This window comes from Thermobia domestica, chromosome 3, assembly GCF_964235325.1.
Source record: "Thermobia domestica chromosome 3, izTheDome1.hap1.1, whole genome shotgun sequence".
NCBI lineage: Eukaryota > Metazoa > Arthropoda > Insecta > Zygentoma > Lepismatidae > Thermobia > Thermobia domestica.
Genome location: NC_137456.1, coordinates 69,977,526 through 69,999,613, shown reverse-complemented (window position 1 = coordinate 69,999,613; position 22,088 = coordinate 69,977,526). Strand labels below are relative to the sequence as shown.

Genomic DNA, 22,088 nt, shown 5'->3' with positions numbered 1-22,088 from the left:
GAGCGACCAAAATTAAGTGTCCAGGTTTGTCGTCGTCCAACCTTGTCTGCGTCCCCCCCATTACTACTCTCTTTTTTTAATGTCCTCTCTATGAGCCACATCGCCTGCCTTTACTCGTAATTCTCCATAAATTTCTTGGTTCTGGTACCTTTCAGAAATAAAAGTGGATCTGAAACGGTAAGGGGATTGTAGGTAGTGTCATTACGTCACGCTGCCCCCCTGCTTATCTTTGTCATTGTAATTTCTTAGGAAATGGGGGACGCCATACATACTCTTTGAAGATGGGGGACGGCGTCCTCCGCGTTCCCCGCACTTTTTCCCTGGTCCCTTTAATGTCGATTTGTTAGTTTTCACCCTATCTTCACCTATTTTACATGCCTATCATACATATTTACAACGATCTACGTTATTTCGTATCTCATAGTCATCTCTCAAGACTCATCTCATTGATCCATCATTGTCTTTTGAAATTACCGCCTATAATTGCCGGGTGAGCGATCTTCGCTAAGAAGATACAGAACAAGAAGAGGAAGATTGTGAGTCAGGGTGGGTGGGAGCCATGATGAAGGTTGATGGTTGGGTGAAGTTGTTTGTGGTATGATTATATGGGTAGTTTTTGGAATATGGTATTTGCATGTGATAGCAGAACGTATGAAAGTTAATATTAATATTGAAACTAACTAAATATTTTCTTATTTTGTGATATGGTGTGTGATTAGATATCAAATGATGTCGAAGAAGAAACGTTTAGTATCATCCAGAATACGAACCTCTGATTATCGTACATTGTGCCGCTTGTGTTTAATGAATACTAGTTTAAAACTGGACATATTTTGCGAAGAAGGTATCCAGCGAGAACTGAAACAGAAAATATTAAATTGCCTTTCGTTGGTAGTAAGTGTTTTTTTATGTATATATGTTTTTCAAGTTCTGTTTTCAGTGCTGTGTATTATGGTTTGTTTATCTGTTCCAGTGTATTATTATTATTATTATTATAGTATACATGGAGCTGCATCAGTTCCCGAAGGAGCAGGACGCTAATACTTTTAGGGATTATTCATTGAGTATGTACGAACTTATAAAGGGGGTAAGAAAGCGACCTTTATTTACTTACGTACTGTAATTTATATCTGCATATGTAGTACCCTTTTACTTTATCTATGAATATGTGTGTGTGTGGGGGGGGGGGGGGTTAACGCATATCGCATGTCTTGTGCACATGGATACTTCTTACTATTGCACTACGTAGAAAATTTATGGTATTTCATGTAGAAGTGGTAATAGAACACAGAAGAAACGCAGATCAGGTTCTCATGTATACTATTACCGATAAAGTACAAGGGTACTACACATGCAGATATAAAGTACAGGTACTTTTTTTTTAATTTTCGTATCAGTCGATAAGTAAATACAAGTCGCTTTGTTACCCCCTTTATAAGTTCGTACATACTCAATGAATAATCCCTAAAAGTATGAGCTTCCTGCTCCTTCGGGAACTGATGCGGCTTCATGTATACTATATTAATATTATTATTGCCATCCTACTTTGGGCAACCATTGATCTGTAGAATATACAGAATGGTAAAATCAGAATCCGATTGTATTCTTGTAATCACCAGATAGTGCATAAGTAAGCTATGGTGAATTGAATTTCTGTCAGTGGAGTACCGTATGATACGTCATAATCCGTTACAATAAACTCTCCGACCCGTAAGTCGTCTAGTATTGTGAGGAACACAGTGTTTCCACTATCATCACGAACATGCCCACCGTTGCTGACACGTTCGCTTCTTACGGACGCACTTCTGTGCTGACTCTTACGTGAGTAGATACAATTCGTGCATTTTAGCGTCATCCAGCAGTATGGTTCGTGTTTTCTGCACTGTCGTTTTATAGTGTCCTATGCCAACATGGCATATTTATGCCCATAACGTTTATACCCTCTTCAAATGAGTTTTCCAGCAAGAATGCAGCTTTCTCTATAAGAAACCATTTCTAGCCCTTGTACTTTATCTATGACTATGTGTGTGTGTGGGGGGGGGGAATTTAACGCATATCGCATGTCTTGTGCACATGGATACTTCTTACTATTGCACTATGTAGAAGATTTATGGTATTTCATGTAGAAGTGGTAATAGAACACAGAAAAAACGCAGATTAGGGGGTTCTCATTAGGGATGGCCACAAAGTTCCGGTTCCGCGAGGAACCGGTTCTCGGAGATCCGGTTTTCAGAACCGCTTCCGGACCTGGATCCGAAAACCCGGTTCCAGAACTGGATCTTAGGAACCGGTTCCAGATCTGGATCTGAAAACCCGGTTCCATAACCGGATCTTAGGAACCGGTTCCAGATCTGGATCTGAAAAGCCGGTTCCAGAACCTGATCTTAGGAACCGGTTCCAGACCTGGACCCGAAAGCCCCCATAGACCCGTAAAGGAGGCAGAAAGTTCACCTTCAAAAATAATGCAAAGAGGACCATGCGCTTGTGCCTTCCCCGCCCAGACCCGCTTGTGCCCCCCAGTGGGTGTTTAGCCAAATGATTTGGCCAGTTTGCCTGTTTAGCCAATGAGTTTGCCAGTTACCCAGTTTATTCAGCCAAATGAGACAAGCTGCCGCCGCCTGGGCGCCTACCTGTCGCTTCCACCATTTCATCTAGCATACTGTTCACAGCTTGCCAGCAGCTCGCGTTTAGCGTAGGGATGGTAACAAAGCTTCGATTCCAGCGGAACCGGTTCTGGATCCGAAAAACCAGTTCCGGAACCGGATCCGTTCAGACCCGAAAACCGGTTCCAGCAGGAACCGGTTCTGGCCATCCCTAGTTCTCATGTATACTATTACCCTAAAATACTTTATTCCTTTTCATGAAGGAAAAACGGCTTAACCCATAAGCTGATGTAAGGTCGCCCTATATAGGATAGTACCTCTTCCGAGTTAACTCCTGTATCGCAGAAGCAATTTTAGAAAATTAAACGGATGAATTGGAGAATCTATTTTTGTTTGTGAGGAAGAGTGAGAGAAAGTCAGGTGAGAAGGATAGTTGAAGTTAAGAAAATGGTACTTGTTAGTTGTTTATGAGATTACAAGCAGGACTATATATTTGAGGCGGAAGGAGCTATTGGCCGGAGAGAGAACCTTGTTATGATGTGAAAAGCCGTGTGAAACTGGTGCGCAAATGACAAGATTGTATCATATCGTGCTTGAGTTCTTTTAAATTATGCAAATATAAGGAGTGTTAGTTGTTGAAATTGTGTGTATGGCATGTCATCTAAATAGGCTAACAGTTCATCGTACAGAAAAGAAGAATAACATCTAACCAAACCTAATCGAATCTAACCTATTTAGTACATTTGGTATTCTTTTGGACGGCATTTATTATCTTCCCAAAAGATGTGCAACACACATGCCATGTATTTTATTACATATAAAGTGTTTTTCCACTATCGTCGTTTATACATGTATCCACCACCGCTGACGCGCATGCTCCCTACCGACTTACACCTTCACTGCCGCTCCCCCTTCCCTGCTGCGCTCCTCTGACTCGGTTAGGTAGCTGCCCTGACTCCTGCTTTTTAGTGGCTGCCTGGCACAAGTTGTTTCGTGTTTTATGCCATACGTCTACACTGTATTTTGAACCATAGTCATTGCCAGGTGAGCCACGGTCAGGATCTAGTATTTTAAAGGAAAAACTGAATGATTTTTTTTTCTTTCGATTTTCGTGTGGTCTTGTGATATAGTAGTAATATCCTAACTAGGATATGACCTATTCCTAATTATAATTTCCTGGAGTAATTGATCGGCAGAATGTAGGCCCTATGTATTGCAGGGGAGGACGGATGAAATCTATTATTTCGCAAAGAAGAAGGAACTAAGAAGATAAACCTTCAACGTGAATGAGACGATAAAATAAATCCTGGAAACATTACTACAGTGTAATCTTTCGTAAGCGAAGTTACTATGTAAACATCGTGGTATGCATACTCCACTACCTTATCTCCATATTCGCAGGGTTATCATAAATTATTAAAGTAATAAGTAGCGCCCCTGTACATTGTCATCGCCTTAACTTTCTGCTCCATTCACTTACCTTCAGTCACTCCAGCTCCAAAACATTACTTCGTGCTAGAGTTTATAAGGCATTAGAAGAGGATTCTAAGTAAAGAGGCAGTATAGTTGTTGTCAATATACTGTGACATCTGCAGTCTTGATTATTGTCAGCTTTATAGAATCAAAATCAAAATAGAAGGTGCAGTTTTACGAGCTGTCGTCTCTATAGAATCATTTAGCCTAAATAACATTCCGTCGTTATAATACCCTGTGTCCAAATAATTGCCTACAAATTGGTATCATGCCTGTTAATTGATACGGTTTAAAACCAAGAATTCATGCGAAAAACATACACTTACCTGTGCTAGATGTCACTGCAAGTAAGAGCTGAACCTATTTTCGTTCAGGGCATTTCGAAGCAGATGGACCCGCACGGGGCGATGTGTCAGTGGGAAACTAACGAAGCGTCGGTAAGTAGGCTGTGTGTGTAAACGAATATTTTCTTCGATAATGTGCTATAAAAACGATTATTCATACGAAAGACCATCACCGTCTGGTGGTAGGGTTGATTGATTTAAATCAGGTAATTGTTATAAAAAGAAATCTGTGATTTAAATCAATTTTATTTTGCGTAATATAAAATGAGATATTTGTGACCATTATGGGACACCAATCTAATGTAAGTCTGGAGGTCACATCTTAATGCTTATGATGGTAGGATTTTAATAGTAAAAGTTTAAACAAAGTACGTGTATCGTATTTTAGATACACTTAGTGGGTCAGAAATTTTGACAATGTACTGATTTCATCATTTCATGTTGTGCAGGAGACTTGAGGAGAAAGCTTGAATCCATTTAACTTCAAAACTCATAATTTTTAGTTCATAATTACATATCGTGATAGTATACTTCGCAGATGATTTTTTTTTTACCACTAGCTGAACCTGCGCTCTCTACACAGCGCATCATTCGCATATGAGCATAAATATCCTTCTCATTCCTCATCTGTGTACATGTCCCTTTACAGACACAAGTGAAAAAGGCTTTATTTAAAAAAAATCGGCGAGGTGTATCATAAAGGGGACCTCAATATTTCGCACAGTTTCCAAGATTTCAACCTACTTCCGGTTGGAGTTTCTAATTTATGCATGACCAGTGTTTTCTTTCTTCTTGCATGCAGTATGTAATAAGCAAATACATTACATACGCAAATAATTATAATCGCAGTTATATATGGTGTTCATTGGGCAAAGCACTCCAAAAATAAAGATTCATCTTACTGGTTAAACTGGAGAAATGGTTATCGTTCCTTTCTCATTATTTGGCCATGAAATAAACGCCTGAGACATATGCAACCCCTATATACAACAGCGTGGTGTTGGAATGTATAACGCATAGGATATGATTTACTTTTTTTTAATTTCAACGCTTCCTAAAATATTCAATTAGTACTGGACAATCTACGCAAAACTTCCAATCGATCAGTGAAAACGTCATCTTTCTAGAGCCTGTAGTTTCCGAGATCTCATTGTCGAAAGGATTGCCCACATACATATAAATTTAGTTTAAAAGAACTCGGAAGATGGAAGCACAATTCATGTGCATTGATTTTAGAGAAGGCTTATTAAAATACAAAGGCTTTGAACAACAATTTTTCTATCATAAACTTTATGAAAAAGATCTAGTTACCTGATTTATTTAAAGTACTCGTACTTAAAATGTTTGTCTCTGTTAAACATGGAATCACACATAACCGTAAATGAAAGATTTGAAAACGATAGTTATACGTTGGAGCTCGGGCGCTTTTAATTACTATTGTATCATTTTAATAGATAGATGATCTACATTTATATATATGTAACGGGCTGAACAATTTGAAATGATTTTTTGAATATTATACCTACCTCAAACTGGGATTTCTATCATATCACTTTGATTAAAATGAGTATCCTAAGGAGGAGGGGTATCAAAATTATTGTCTTTTAGGAGCCTCTCAAGTCATGAAGATAAAGCTTGATATATAAATATCCTCATTAAAATAATTGTGCAGTTGTCCGATGTAACTCTCAAACAAATAGTAAATAAATAAATAAAAATAATAAATAAATCTATTTTTGTATCTACCCAGAAATATATAAATAAAAGAAAATGTAATTATGCATCTGACTTGTGTATTGTATGACGTTCACCTTCCCTTGATTGAAGTGTGCCCAAATGCATTGCAAGCTTAACCAGTCACAGACCTGCCTGGGCCCCCACAGAAGTGCGCCTGGCAACCCACAAAACATTCGTGCACTCTACTATCATGTGAGAACGCTGAACTCGAACGGGGTAATGTGTGAACAATTTCTTCGATTCTGCGCAACCAAAAAATAATAAAAAAAAAAAAAAAAAAAAAAATGAAAAGGTTGTTATGTCTACTTTTGGGTTCCCCTCAAACGCTATCTGTACCGTTTCACTTTCAGTTGATCTTTTCACTATAATTATTACAGACCGTTACTGAATCTACCCTCGTACCATTTGGTTCAAACGTACCTAAATTCCCTAAACTACTGGGTTTTCGCTGTATTTGTTTGAAATAAAATATTAGGTTTCAAATTTTTATCTATTTAATTGGTATCTCAAGAAAATTTTTAAATAAAATAATGAAAAAAATGTAATGTGTACAGTTATGCTACATTTCTTTTATTCAGCTGCACAGAATGCTCACCTTTTTCTATCTGTATTACATTTACTATATTGAACATTACTACATGTTCTTTACCACAAAATTAAAAAAAAAAAAAATCATTTTTTACAAAAGTTCGCTTAAAATCTTAAAAATCCAAATTGTTACTACATCGTCCCGGTTACTTATTAGAATCATTATGAATCACAGCATTCAGTTTTATATTTTATATACTGCAGGGAATTAAACATCCTGCCCATTCAGGTTTTGTGTGTGCTATATTACTTATTTTGTCAGAAATTATTCATTACAAATTACTCAAGCAGGCAGACTCAACTGCTATTGCAATATTCATTAAATTCGCACACATCAACATTACATATCTTACCCTAACTTAACCTAAGCTTAACCTACAAAAATATCACACTATATATATATATATCAGATTAAGCATAGGGACGTGCAAGAAAAGCGAAACAGATATCTTTACCATAGTCTAATTTCCATCATTTTATATCTAATTTAGCGTAAAAATAAATCTTTCAAGGTGAACAGCAAACTGATGTTTTTAAATAAAAGTATCGAAGACAGGATACGAACTTCGTACCATCAGGGACGTGGTGCAGCTGTACACACAATATTTTTTTCATTTCTTTCGAGATATTATTACACTATAGATATTTCAGAACGCGTTACTACCGAATTCTCAAATTTTGCCTTGTATGAATCATTACGGTACTACCTAATTAATTTGGTACAGGTTGATATTAAGTAATTTTTGTTATGCAAGCCTAAAGAGATATCGAAATTTCTATGGATGTAATTACGAGGGGGAGTCAAATGAAAACCATAATTATTTTTTTTAAATATTATTTATTGGTCACACAGGGTACAGAAGTAAATCACTTTTCAACATAGTCCCCTCCTCGTTCAATGCAAGTCCGCCAGCGCTTCGGAAGAGCCTGAATACCTGCAGAAAAAAAGTCTTTTGGGCGACGGCGCAACCACTCGTGCACCGCGTTGCGTACCTCTTCATCAGAGTGGAACTTCCTGCCGCTACTCCTTGCTCGCTCGCTTTGTTTCAGGCTGATGGTAATGCACCCATGTTTCGTCACCAGTGACGATTCGTGACAGGAAGGCATTACCGTCACGTTCAGCACACCACAAAAGGTCTTCGCACGCATCAACATGTCGCTGTTTCAGTTATGGCGTCAGTTGTCGGGGCACCCATCTTGCAGACACCTTATGAAACTGGAGAACATCATTCACAATATACTGAACCTTCATTCGCCTAAAAATGTCAATCGGTTTCCCACCTTCACTTCGCAAAAACCGAATCACAGAACGCTGCTCCTCGCTTGTGCATGTGGCTAGTGGGGCTGCCATTTTGGAACTGTTGTTGCGCCGGTGTTCGTGCATTTGCCGGCTGCTGCCACCTAGGAGACATCCGGCATACTATCGTAAACAGGCATGCCAACTTACAGCTCACTGGCGCCATATGCGGATTTTTATTTCTACTTTTATGGTTTTCAGTTGACTTACCCTCGTACCTTCTACATTGCATACGAAAATAAGAGACTGTATGATATGTAAATTTTTAATAACCCCCCTCCCCGTGTCCCAAGAGAAACTGTTTGGTTTACATGTGAATGGTCGAAAAGTAGCTCTGTAGTTTGTATCATCGACACAAAATTTATACTTACAGCACAAAATCCAGATTTTGGAGGAAAGGGGTCCGTAGAGATCAGACTTACTTGATAGACATTGCTTCAATTCTCGCGGTATGCAGAACGATGTCAAAGGATGAACAAACCATTAAATGTTATTTGAGTTCTGAGCATAAAATTTTCATGTATCACGGTTTCATGTCCAGTTTTAACTTCCCAATTCTATTGCTATATCATTCCCACAAACTTTGCCACTCTTCATCCTTAAGAGTTCTTAGCAATTTCAAAAGAATTCATTGTACGAAACTATCGTACACATCACTTGTCATGCTACGTAATACGTTGCAGTACACCTTTCAATTATGTTTCTTTTCGTTCCGTCACTCGGCTTTCCTTTTTAGATTTTTTATAACCAACTTGAACGTTCACCACTTTGGCTTCCTTTCAAAACTCATTTTCCACTTAAAATAATCCAAAACCTTTGTATTCCGCCGAAAATTATTCACAATCACAAAATCCGTACCATCCACTATGGATGCTACTCTTCAAGGCGTCTGTCTCACAAAGATCATTACGGGGATTGGCTGATAAATCTCGACAACAATAGGATGAGCAAATCGTGATTTAAGATGAAAAATACCGACCAATTAACTTTTGACACCTGATAATTCTTCGTTTACGTCAGATGATGCATGTAGAAGAAAGCAATGTTCGATTTAAAGGACTTCTTAAGAATTTATGTTAAGATGGCCGAAAATATAGAAACCAGAAATTATTAACATTTACGTAGAAAATTATGAAACTTTTATAGATGACTTCTAACTTCAGAATTCGAAGACATGAAAAACACTGAAATATGAAGTTTTTACCACAAAAAATCATAAAACACAAGAAAATATACAAAATGACACAAAAATCAATATACTACAATTCTACGAACTAAACTAACCTAATCAAGACACCATTTTTCCTAGTAACACGAAATACAACCAAAAATAAAATTTTCTACCAGGAAATACACATCTATCTACAATATCTAATTTATTTATATATAGGATGTTCCAAATTTTTCCGTCACATGATACCTGTCATCTTGGGAGGTATCACAGAGCTTTTTCAAAAATTCAGTACCTAAGGAAGTACCGGGAAATTTCTATATTTTTTTTCTCCATATTATCATCGATAGTATCTGTCTCATCATCACGGGAATGTTTGAACATAGCTGTGTGTATATTTCATGCCCCATTCCTTAAGGGAAGAGTAAAAGCAGGAAAGAATACATCATTGCCAGGAACATCCATCCCTTTGCTGAAACGGAAGTACATTTCCTCCAAAACATCATTTCAGAGAACAAAATCTGGAATTTTTCCATAACGATCCGGAAACCAAGCAGCAGACTGCTGAGTGGAAGGTTCCTGATTTACCTCAACTCCCCTCCCTAGTATGTTACCAATCAAAATAAAAAATCAAGACAATCCTGTTTTTTGTAGTAAGGACAGAAGTGAATTGTTCACTGGGAATTTGTACCCAGCGGCCAAATTGTCAATGGGGCCTTTTATCTGGAAATTTTAAACGTCTACTGTGAAGAATCACACGTGTGACACTAGAATACCTTAGTGACCACTGGAAGATGTTGCGTGAAATCGCTCCAATTCACCACGCAATGATTGTTCGTGAGTTTTTGGCCCAAGAACATGATTGTGTGTTACCACATCCCGCATACTCATCAAACTCTTCTTAAAATTAAGAGCATCACTGAGAGAATGCTTTTTTCTGACTGTTTCCAGCATCCAGAATTGTGGTGATAATAAAAACAAATTTATTTTAAGAAAATAATACGTAAGGTAGTGAATTAGGGTAAATCTTAATTCCCCCCCCCCCCCAGTTTTATTTTTTTACTGAAGCTAGTGAATTATGAAACCACACCTATAGCGCAATGCTGCCAAAATGTCTTGAGCCGTGGCAAAAATTCGAGCTAAAGCTCACACCCTCGCATTGAGCCATTAATGGTTCAGCTGTTGCTAAGCGAGAGAGCCTTAGCGAAAGGGAGTGGAATTTCTTCAGCCAATAGCACCACCTGAAACGGAAAACTAGGTGTCAAGTCAATGTGGTATATCTATAGTATGATAATTACTATAAATCCCTTTTGTTTTAGGCTTACTGATTACTACATGCCCTTGTAGTAGTCTACCTACTATACCGTTCCGGATTGTATTTACTCACAGAGTGCGTTAAGGGCACGGCTGTTCTTATCTGAGAATAAGAATAAGGGAGATTAGGAGAAGGGCGCCTTCTTTTTAACAATAATAAATGTTAGTAAGATTTTGTTCTTTTCCAATAGGCACTGACATGGATTCTGGTTTCTTTTGTAGTTTTAAAAAAAATCAGTGTTATTTAACATGTAAAAGAAAATAACAAGTGATTTATAATAGCATTTCTTTGCTTCTGTTAGGTGTCAGAAGAAGATAATCTTCCCAAATTTGTTTGTCACACTTGCATAGGAAAATTAGACAGTTTTCATGAGTTTCGAGATGCCTGTCATCAGTCGGAGACAGAGTTAAATGAATACATATCAGCTCTGGAAGAAAGCTCTCAAACAGAAGAAGTAAGTATAATATCTGTTAGATAAATAAAATCTTCGTATTCCAGTAATAAAGCGATGGTAAAGTTGTTTAATGTTTGTGGCAATACATATTCAGTTAATAGGTCTCTATTAACAGATTATGGTTTTCTGTGCCCTAGGGATGATGTTACATTATTATTTTTTGCAGCCATCTTTATGCTCGATAACTTGTATTTGAAAACAGGTAATTTTCTGAATAGTAACATTATGGTCTTTCATTCATATCATTCATAATACAATAACATAAAGGAATAGTAACATTATGGTCTTTCATTTATATCACTCATAATACAATAACATAAGGAATTAGTTATAGGTCGTGGTGCAGTATTCTTGTACACTACATACCTGTATTTATTACAGTACAATGAAACCAGATTAACGTTCAAAGTATAATCCCTCGTGTTGGACTGTCTGCAGCCACCTTTCTGCTAGTTCCTCGATTCTACGAGTATACCACGTCATGGCAGTAGAGGAAAAAATCAGTCATTCTTGTTTCCTCGTCTACTTGTTGGTGAAGCAAATTGTGATTTCTGGAAATGCACTATAGACCGAAACAAGTACTAATGCGCAAGATCAGAACTATATGCCGGGTGTGACATCAGTTCAATGCCACCAAGTTCCAGCATTCTTTGGTGCGTTTTTCGAGCCAAGTGTGACTTTTGTGTTTTCGTGTTGCAGGAAGCAGGGTTGATATGTTTAAAACATGTTTTAAACGAAGGCTGTTGTTTTGCTTTAAACGTTTTAAACAAATTGTTTTAAACGTGTTTTTTTTTTTTTTTTTTTCGATGGTGGTTGGACATGTTTAAACAACTAAAATATCATTGAAGAAGCTCGAACAACCCATCCTCCGCAGAATTTGTGCATGAAGTAAATTACAAGCAGAGTTATATTCTTATTATAACAACAATTACTGAACGAAATTCTGTATATCAATGTGCGTATAACTAAACCAACAGAAATTCAAGTGAAGTATTTGAACATTTCTTAATTTCCAAGAATAACTGAGGTTAAACACACTATACACTATTCTAAGATCCAAATTCACAAATTCAAAACTTGAGTATTTTTTGGTCACTATCATTTCCATAATAATGCACAGTTCTCACATCATAAGCTAGAAGAAATACTCTGACGAATACAATACAACTCATAGAAAAGAGCAGTGACTAGCCTACAAGGAGTATATGACATTTTTTAACTAAACAGTTTTCAAGATATATCTCTATCTGCAACATGGATAGCTAACAATGATTAGTGTCTACAGCATAACACAATTAACCTTTAGATTCCCGCCAGGGATTTTAACAAAATGGTAGACTCTCACGTTCGGGGCTCTGGTGACCCTCGTAATTATACCAGACTCATGATTTATACACAGTTGGAAAGTTTATAGACCACAAATTCCAACGAGGTAACATTCGTGAAATTCCCGCCGTATTTGTAGAAACGAACAGACGTAAAAATCATTAAAAAATATGAAAATATTGACTTTGAGGGGCCCTGGCAACTCTTGCAGTCACATGCGCTGACAAAATGATGCTAATGTGTAGGCCACATACTCGTGACAATAATATAAGAAATGGTAGCCATTGCGTAATGAATTCGTTTTATGTAGGAAGTATTAAAAAATGCACAGAAAAACATTAATTGAATTAGACATTCTCTCCCCTCCACGACAGTACCACGTCCATATACAAATCATTTTTGCTGCACACATCATGTATACGAACAAGAATTATGCTTCTAGACCACTTCAGTAAAATATATCTTGCCTTATATGGAACCGTTCTGAAACTAAATGTAAATTAGCCAAATTTGACCCCCTCTTCCTCTGTAAACACAAGTACATATACAGGTTACTATCATGTAGGGGACTACTTCATTGATTCACATACTAATTTTTGTGGATGTACCACAAAGGGGGAGGAATGGCCTCCAAAATCTGATGAAAAAATTGATGAATAATTAAAAAAAAAAACGAACTTCATCCTCCCTCTCTCGGCCGTACATAAATACCCCCTACATACATAAAATGTAGGGATGGGCACGAGCGAGTTTCAGTGAAACTCGACTCGACTCGAAACCGACATCATTGAGCTCGGCTCGAAAATTTTCCTGCAACTCGACTCGAGTTTCGAGTCGACTCGAGCCAAATGCTGTATGTAATTTCAAGTACTTTCTACAAGTATCCTACATAGACAATATAATTATTATCAATGATACTATTACTACAACTTATTATTATTATTGTTATAACAACACCAGTGTGTATAAACTTGAATGATAGGCGGTTTGTATCTGAATACTAAAAACTAGTTGACTGCTGACCTCGGAAAAGGTGAAGTCAAGGAGGCAGGGATATCGTTCGCGAGGTTCTGGGTTTCAGCTCCGGAGGAGCAAGTATCCAGGCTCGAACCAAAAATCATTAAAAGTTAGACTGCGTCAACGGCTCGGTTCACAGCTTATTCACTATCGAACCGAGCCGGTTCGAGCCGATGGCTCACCTGAGCCGAGTCGGTGCCTCATCTCAATCGAGCTGCTCCTAAGTTGAACCGAACTGAGCCAGTTAACATCGCTACGTGGGTTGGGCTTCTGTTTCGGCTCAAAACTTAGATCGTGCAGGTCTCAGCCTTGGTGGTAAGGACTACAGTATATACCGGTGTTTACATTTGAGGATGTCTCGTTATAAAAGTCCATAGTCGTCGTGTTAATCGAGACGAAACAAGATGCGAGTAGTGTCCCATCTTCTGAGCAACACTAAAAATGTTCCATATTACTGGTTACATTTCTTATGACTTTCGCTTTTCAGTCTAATCAGGCCATGATTTCAAAACGAGCGAGCCGTTTATCAAAACCGACTCGACTCGAAACTTGACCTCAAAACAGTGACTTGGCTCGAAACTCGACTCGAGAAAATTACCTTTGACTCGACTCAAATTTGCCTCGAGTTTCGAGTCGAGTCGAGTCGAGTTTTAGCTCAACTCGTGCCCATCCCTAGTAAAATGCATACTAGCGAAAGACTTCATTCCTCAGGAATACTTTGGTACCAAATCATCTTTCTAGCTTAATTAGGGGCTGAGCTATTGATGTTTGTTGTAAAAATAAATGTAATTTACGTCAAAAAACTTAAACTCCAAAAATTGGCTAACTTTGCCCCCTCCCTGCTTCCCCATATAAGCAAGAAGTACAAATATACGACATTACCATGTAATGGCCTACTTCATTGCTTCACATACCATTTTTTATAAATCTATCCCCCAAGAGGGGAAGTGGCTTCCAAAAAACCATTTAAAAAGAAACAAAAGAACACGATATTTACCTTCCTCCCACCGCCACGTGGTACCCCCACATAGATAAAATGCACACCAGCGGAAAGCTGCATCCTTCAGGAATAAATTGGTTCCAAAACCATCTTCCTGCCTTAATTAGGGACTGAGCCATTGAGGTTTAAAGTCCTGATACAGCAGTTGTGTCAATGGGCGTTTAAAGATTAAGAATGCAGGCGACCAGTAGAACGTAACACAAAGAAACTACATATTCAGTGAACACAAATTGGGAAAATCCCGATTTCTTTCTCCGGAATTGAACATTTGGACGGATCGAGATTAGGGAAGTTCTCGAAATTTGATCTAACGGTTGAATATAAATGGCAAGCAATACCTGTGAGCGTGTAAAAACGGAATATATATATATATATATATATATATATATATATGCCTGTTTAGATTATTGTTTTAAACAAAATAAACATTTTAAACATAAAAAAACGTTCTTTTTTTAATTTTTATTTATTTATTTATTTATTTAACCGTGGCAGGAAGGCATGTTTTCAGTTCATCAGTGTGAGGTATTTGTGATGTAGTGCAGCATACATCCGCTCCAACTGTTCGGAATAAAGGTTTGCGTTGATGGTAAACGCGTCAGGAACGAACTCAAAATGGATTAACTCCTCGTAATTCCACCACACACAGACCATGACTCTGTCATTGGAATGATCCTGTGTAACGACCGGTTCTGGAAGTTATGCGGATTTAGCAGCAGTTATCACCCATCCACATTTATGTGGGTCAGCTGGGATCAACTCATGCAGCAGCTCCTAATGGTTTTCCCAAGTTCATAAAGGTCATGCTGTACAGTGAACTTTGACATCCCGAGTTGGTTTGATAATCATCGTTTGTTGGTAGATCGATTTTCCTCAATGGCATGTTGTATGACCTCAAAATCTGTTACTCCGGTGCGGCGAAACCTTCGACAATTTTACAACCTCCATGAACGTTCCATACTTAACAGGGTGCTATGTCATAGTCCATTCAAGCTTCCCCTTTTGCATGATAGATATTTCGTGTTGCTGCTGCAGCGTTATGCTCGAATTCGAACTCAGTCATTGGGTATACACGCGCCTGCTATTTCGGTTGCTGAAATATAGCAAAACTAATGACTTACCCTAGTAGTGGAAATTTATTTTTTGATTATTGAAATGTAATGAAAATTAATTCCATTGATATCACCGATAACAAGAAATTTTGAGGTAAAGGTAATTAAAACTGTGAGTTCTGTCAGCTTGTGAAGTTTGTATTGTCAATAGATTAAGTTTATTCATATTGTTTTCAGCAGCAGGAACCTCCCTGGCCACCTGATAATGGAGCCAAAAGAAGCCAAGTAGAGAAACTTACTCCTAGTGTGGAGATAGTCGTTGTGCCTGGAAAGATTAAGGTAGAGAAAGATGCGGACATCACGCAGTCCGGAGAACCATGTCCCGAAAATAACTGGGATCCAACCAGATGTGATGAAGATCGTGTAATTACGGGGCTGAACACTGGCGATAACTATGACAGTGCGGTGACTTTCTCTCCAAGAGTAAGCGTAAAAGAGGAGTTTATATCTAGTGATCTCAGTGTAACTGAAAGTAGGTTGCCACATAGTGGCAGTTTAAGTAGTGAACATATGCAGTCGTTTGATAGTGAACAATGTGATACATCTATGAACGCGGTGGATTCTGATGATGATGTAAAATTGATAGATGCTGAATACAAGGAAGAGATGCAAGAATCATCTATGGAGAGTCAACCAGGTTCCAGTGGCACCTTACAAAGGTAAGTGAAAAAATTAATTCTATTCGTGGGCGAGGTTTCACTTGTAAGCATTACTGTTCGTTTCCTAAAATTTGAGATTTATTTACAAGCTAAAAGAACGAGGATTATTTACTTTGTATCCAGTATATTGTAGTTGTTGTGATCGTAAACACTTTTGTTTTTAATTAACTAATAACGGCGGAAAAACTTAGAAATTGTTTGTGTATGTGCTACAGAAAGCTTATAGAACAGATCTGGGTTATATCAGCATATTGAATACATGCAGTATTGGTGAGAAAGGCCCCGAAACCATGTAGTGTTGTACCTGCCAAAAACAGGTCTTTAGAAGTGATTTTATAGAAGTGAACTACAAACTGGGTTCCCTGTTCTTGGTTTTGCAGAAGGTCTTAAAAATTTCAGTCCTCTGAGTTCGAATTTTTGTGTTTTTTATTCTTACGTAACATCGAGGTTATGTAGGACAGGACTTACGGACGGAATCCGAACCACTGTAATGCGTTCAAATTTCAGGGTTCTCCCATTCAAATTCGAACCGAGTTCTCGTACACAAAAGGCGGGAGCGCAAACCACTAAAACGGCATGGGGATAGTCATAGATCGACTTTTATAATGTAGTATGTACCACTACATTATTTCTCCTTCAAGAGAGAGGTGGATTAGTGGACCCCTTCTTCTTGAGGATGTTAACTTATTTGTGGAGAGAGAATGAAGTTTTAAATAAACAAACAATTAGATGTGCTATTTAGAGTACAACTACAAGGTGTGTGAGAAAAGTAATGAAACTGGCAACACTGCGGGCGATCTGGCAACGTTGTGTCGGTTTGTAGACCGATTTGTTTATCTGTTCCACTTCCTCAGTCCGAGTAACAACTTTCTACAGCTAACACATTATTTTTGACAGCGCCTTCAGTGAAGTTGTGTTTTTGTTGTGTGTTACAGAAATGAAGCATCGAATTTAGAGCAACGTTGTGCAATAAAGTTTTGTGTTAAACTTGATGAATCCGCGAGTGTGACTTTTGAAAAGTTGAAACAGGCCTATGGGGAACATTGCTTATCAAGAGCACAAGTTTTCCACTGGCACAAATCATTTTTGGAAGGCCGAGAACACGTTGAAGATTAACCTCGCTCAGGGAGACCTTCAACTTCAAAAACTGACAAAAACGTTGAACGTGTGAGGGCTCTTGTGAGAACAGACCGTCGTTTAACAATCAGGATGATGAGTGAACAGTTAAATTTTAACACTTCCACCGTACATTAAATTTTGAGAGACGATTTGAACATGCGAAAGATTTGTGCCAAAATGGTGCCGAAAACCCTCACAACTGAATAGAAGGATAATCGAAAAAACGTGTGCGTTGATCATCTTGAGAGGATTGCTAACGACCAAGAATTATTCACAGGTGACGAATCCTGGATATTTGAATACGATCCTGAAACAAAGCGAAGAGTGTCACACTTCGTCATCCCCTCGGCCAAAGAAATGTCGAATGAGCAAATCAAAGATCAAGACGATGCTGGTTTTTTTTTTTTTTTTTCTTTTTTCAGTAAGAGTATCGTGCACAAAGAATTTGTTCCACCAGGACAAAATGTCAACCAAGTACTTTATAAAAGTGTCCTTGAAAGGCTCAGGAAAAGAGTAATTCGTGTGAGAACAGACATTGCAGACAAGTGGATGCTTTATCATGACAATGCATCGTGTCACACGGCCATTTCCATCAGTGAATTTTTGACCTCAAAATGCATTACTGTTGTTCCACTAACCCCCTATTCACCTGATTTGAGTCATTGTGACGTTTTCTTTTTCCCTAAATTGACACATGTCCTAAAAGGACGTCACTTTGAAACTCTGGAGAACATTCAAAAGACTGTGACCGACCAGTTGAAGACTTCCTGCGCTGCTACCAAGAATGAGAACAACGATTCCGCCGGTGTATAGCTGCCCAAGGGAACTAATTTGAAGGGGATAATATTGTTGTTTGAAAAATATAAAAACTTTAGTTAGTACAAAATCAGTCTCATTACTTTTCTAACACACCTCGTATAACATATCTGTTTAATTCAGCATGTGTATGAAGGGTTCCTCTGCATCTAGCAATCAATACATCTTCAGTTTTCCAGTAGAGATTAATGCGCAGTTTGTGTATCGAGGAAGCTTCATAATTTATTTGTTTTAATTTTATAGTTTCTTGATAATATATCAATGGTTAACATTGATAATTGTCGCTAGCTGAGATGCTGCCTATGTGCCTCCAAGAGGTATCTCTAGTGTGTAGGCAATATGCAGACTAGCCGAAAGCTTGGGAAGAACAACTAGTAAATACTATTTTCCAATCGTAGGCTACATTATTTTCATACTGCAAGGAAAATGAATTTTAATATTTAATAAGTGCGAAAATAACCAAGAAAATTAAATTTCTAATTTTATGTCCCATGTTTCTATACTCTTTAGGCTAAAGGAAAAGACGATTAACGACAGTGAAAGACTGAAAGAATTTTTAGAATGAGAACGTGGGAGGAAACTGGATATAACCCATGAACATGATGTTGTGCATTGCAAACTCACATGGTTTGAGGTCCAACCACGAAACACTATTATCAGAAATGAGATCTCTACCACTGAGCCACCGTACCCCTTGCGAAAATTACCAGTTTCTACAAGTTTCATTAATGAAATCGTCACACTTGCTGTGAACCTTACATTGCAAATAATTCAGGGTTTCGATAGATCTTACAATGAACGTAGGATTAAATTACAAGTCTGTTCAGTGGGGAAAAATGGCTAATGAGAAAAGACAAGATAACACAAGGACCTTGTGGAGTGTTAGGTTACAATGTAGTTTATTCAAAATAAACGTCTTGTTTATGAGGCAATATATGCAATGAAGGGGTAATAGAACTTGAAGCAGTCGTGGTACTCCTGTTTCAAAATTATCTCCAAAATCACTGTCGAAGTCTTTGGGATGTCCGAAATGGTGTCGATACGCTTTCCTTTCAACGCTAATTTCAGTTTCGGAAATAGTGAGAAGTCACATGGAGTCAAATCTAGAGAATATGGGAGGTGTTTGAGCTTCACGATCCCTTTTTTTGGCCCAAAAGTGGCATACTATCCTGTTGTTGTGGATAAGTGCATTGTCATATAAAAGAAACCGTGAGCCTTGTTGCTGGTATTGAGGTCGAACTGTACGAATCCTGGCCAGTAAAGTTAAAAAGTGCCCACGTAATACTCTGCGTTCACAGTATGTGTGTTCGTCACTGAGTATGTGTTGCACAAACTGTGCACAGACCTTCCGTTTTCAGTTAGATTGAGATGGAGAGTAGATTTCAGAATCAGTCCCCTTTTTCACTGGACAGGCTGTGTAGCTGTGGTCATGATGTGGAGTTCTGAACTATCAATCTCTGTAAGTTCAACAATTAAGAAGTATTTTGAATAAATTTCGCCACCGTGATTGTAAGCCTATAAAGTTTTCCGTAGTCATACCAGGAGAATTTCTGGATGTAGCATAATTAACAATTTCGTTATTTGTTACTTATTCTCGTTTCCAGGAATATGCTAAAGTTGCTGCTAGATTGGCTTTGTAGAATTTGAAAAAAAAAAAAAAAAAACTAAATTTTAAATATTGTAAATTGAGCTTTTTTCACATAACCTTCTTTTATGTATACTAAGACATCACCGTGGTACCACTAAAAAAGTACTGAATTTTATTTCCTTTCTGTGCATGCAAATAAATAGCAAATCGAGGAAGGCAACAGAAGCTTAAGACATTTTTAATGTATGGAAGGGTACAGTTTCTAAGGCGTGTCAGTGATCAGTATATGTGACGTAGTAACCTTACATGTGAAAACTCGCTCTTTTAAATATTTTTCGGAGGTGTTCAAGGTTTTTGTAATTTTTATTACTCTACCGTGAGTTAATAACAACACAACAATAAAAAGCTGCAGCAGCTTCATCAGACTACGCTGTGCATTGAATATTTGCGACACTTCCGATCTATGAACCTTGAACCTTCCGATTTATGATCTATGAACTTCTTGAATTTTATTTTGTTGAAAATGCAATAGGTTAAATATGAAAGTAAATATCACAGGTAAAACGAGTGTCATTTAAATACTGCCCTTGGTAGTAAGTGATTTAATATATATATATATATATATATATATATATATATATATATATATATATATATATATATATATATATATATATATATATATATAAAGAATGCTATTAAACTGTTACATGAGAGGATACGTTTCATTGTTATCTGAATGTTCAGCTCTTCTAGTCGGAATTAATGCAGATACTTCCAAAATATTTCGCTTCTGGACATTTCCGTGCCATTTTGCACAATGGTTATGTACATTTGAAGGAATAAAGAACCGCCTGAAGACACTTAATCAGAAGTCATGAACCTCTGTGGTGACATCACCAAAATTGCCATTGTGTCGAGAAGATAGTACTGTTCAATTATGATGCTATGATATCTGAGTGCACCACTAGAAGAATCTTGAGTTAAGCTGCAAAAGAGGTTCAGTAATTTTTGATTGTAACACGAACGATTAAGAAGTTGTAGCGGCACAAATCCGGATGTGGGTAATACACTGGTGAACATAAGAGAACTTTCTCTAAAATTACCTTACCGGCACTTATTTATTATTATTATTATTATTATTATTATTATTATTATTATTATTATTATTATTATTATTATTATTATTATTATTATTATTATTATTATTATTTCGATATTCAGGTAATACGTATTTTTAGGGATAATGATATCCTGGTGAATATAAAACTGAATGTTACCAAGTTGAGTTTCGCTTCGTTTTTTGTAAAATTCAAGGTGGCGGCCAAAATGGTTGCGGCATAAATTTGTTTTGAAAATAGCTACAAATATTGCTATATTGTATATCATTTCATAGGTTTTCAGGGTGGAGAAATCCATTTCTGACCTGACCACCGGAAGTGGCTCAAATCACCATAAGAGCCAAAACAGTCGCCAAATTCTATGAGGAAATAAAAAGTGCTGCATATTAGTGTGAGGCATCTTTTCCCACTTGTCGGACTCAAGGATCTCATTGCTGTTGCTTAATTCTGATTCTGACACCGAATGTGCTCAAAAATGGCTCCCAAAAATGACTGAATTTATGGAAAAATTAGCAATCAGAAACACTAATAACACGTCTTTTTTTTTTTTTTCTGGGAATGGGCTGAATACGCCATTGATTATGTAAATTATTCTCCCTTGACTCCTCTTCCCATACACAGAGTCGGATTCCCCCAAACTGAAATTCCTGAAATCTTCCCTTAAGTTATGGCCAGGATGTTGTAATGTTTTCATATACCATTTGAAAGATATTGAATTAAGGTGCAAAAAATCATTTAAAATTTTAGTTTTGTCGATGAAGAGTTTAAGAGGTACTGTGACAGCAATGTGTGAAAGGAAGTGGAAAACAAGAAACATACCTTCTGTGGTTGTGTTTTAATCTCTACATTGAGCCTTTCAGCTACAAGACAAAGACAGTATAAATCAGATTTTACGCATCGGCAACAATTACTCCCTTTGATTTGCATATTAGAGCATATTTGATTTGCATATCAAATTAGCGTGTCCGTAGTGTTCTCGGCATTAGCTGACCAGAAGAGCTCGCAGTCATCTCCGTCTTGTTTTTTTGTCCCCACTTACACGGATCCAGAAGCAGAAAATTTCTTTGAAGACAATTTGTGCACAAAGAGCACTGGAGGCTAACTCTTTTCAAGTACAGAAGAAAATTACCTGTCGGTGGAATATTTTCACTTGACCTATTCTGGTGCGTAAAATGAACCCGCTTGGCTTCATGTCTTTACTGAACTTGAGGAATGGTATACATTGGAATGACAAAGTGTTGAATGAGGAAGAATAATTTGTCATTTTCAGAGATGTTGTCGGGAACTTTGAAATAGCCTGAAAAACCTTAGTGTACGTCTCGAAATGCCAAGCTTGTTTTCCATGAAG

At 37.5% G+C, this 22,088-nt stretch overlaps 1 protein-coding gene across 1 annotated transcript in view; it reads left to right on the top strand.

Annotated features, from left to right (window-relative positions):
- Positions 1 to 301: 301 nt before the first annotated feature.
- LOC145681826 (uncharacterized) overlaps positions 302 to 22,088 on the top strand; it is a 73,738-nt gene continuing 51,951 nt past the window's right edge. The window contains exons 1-3 of the mRNA XM_081753434.1: positions 302 to 894; positions 10,830 to 10,982; positions 15,615 to 16,096. Of these exons, the coding sequence (XP_081609560.1) occupies positions 727 to 894; positions 10,830 to 10,982; positions 15,615 to 16,096 (803 nt within the window). The 5' untranslated portion in view covers positions 302 to 726. The remainder of the gene's footprint in view (positions 895 to 10,829; positions 10,983 to 15,614; positions 16,097 to 22,088) is intronic.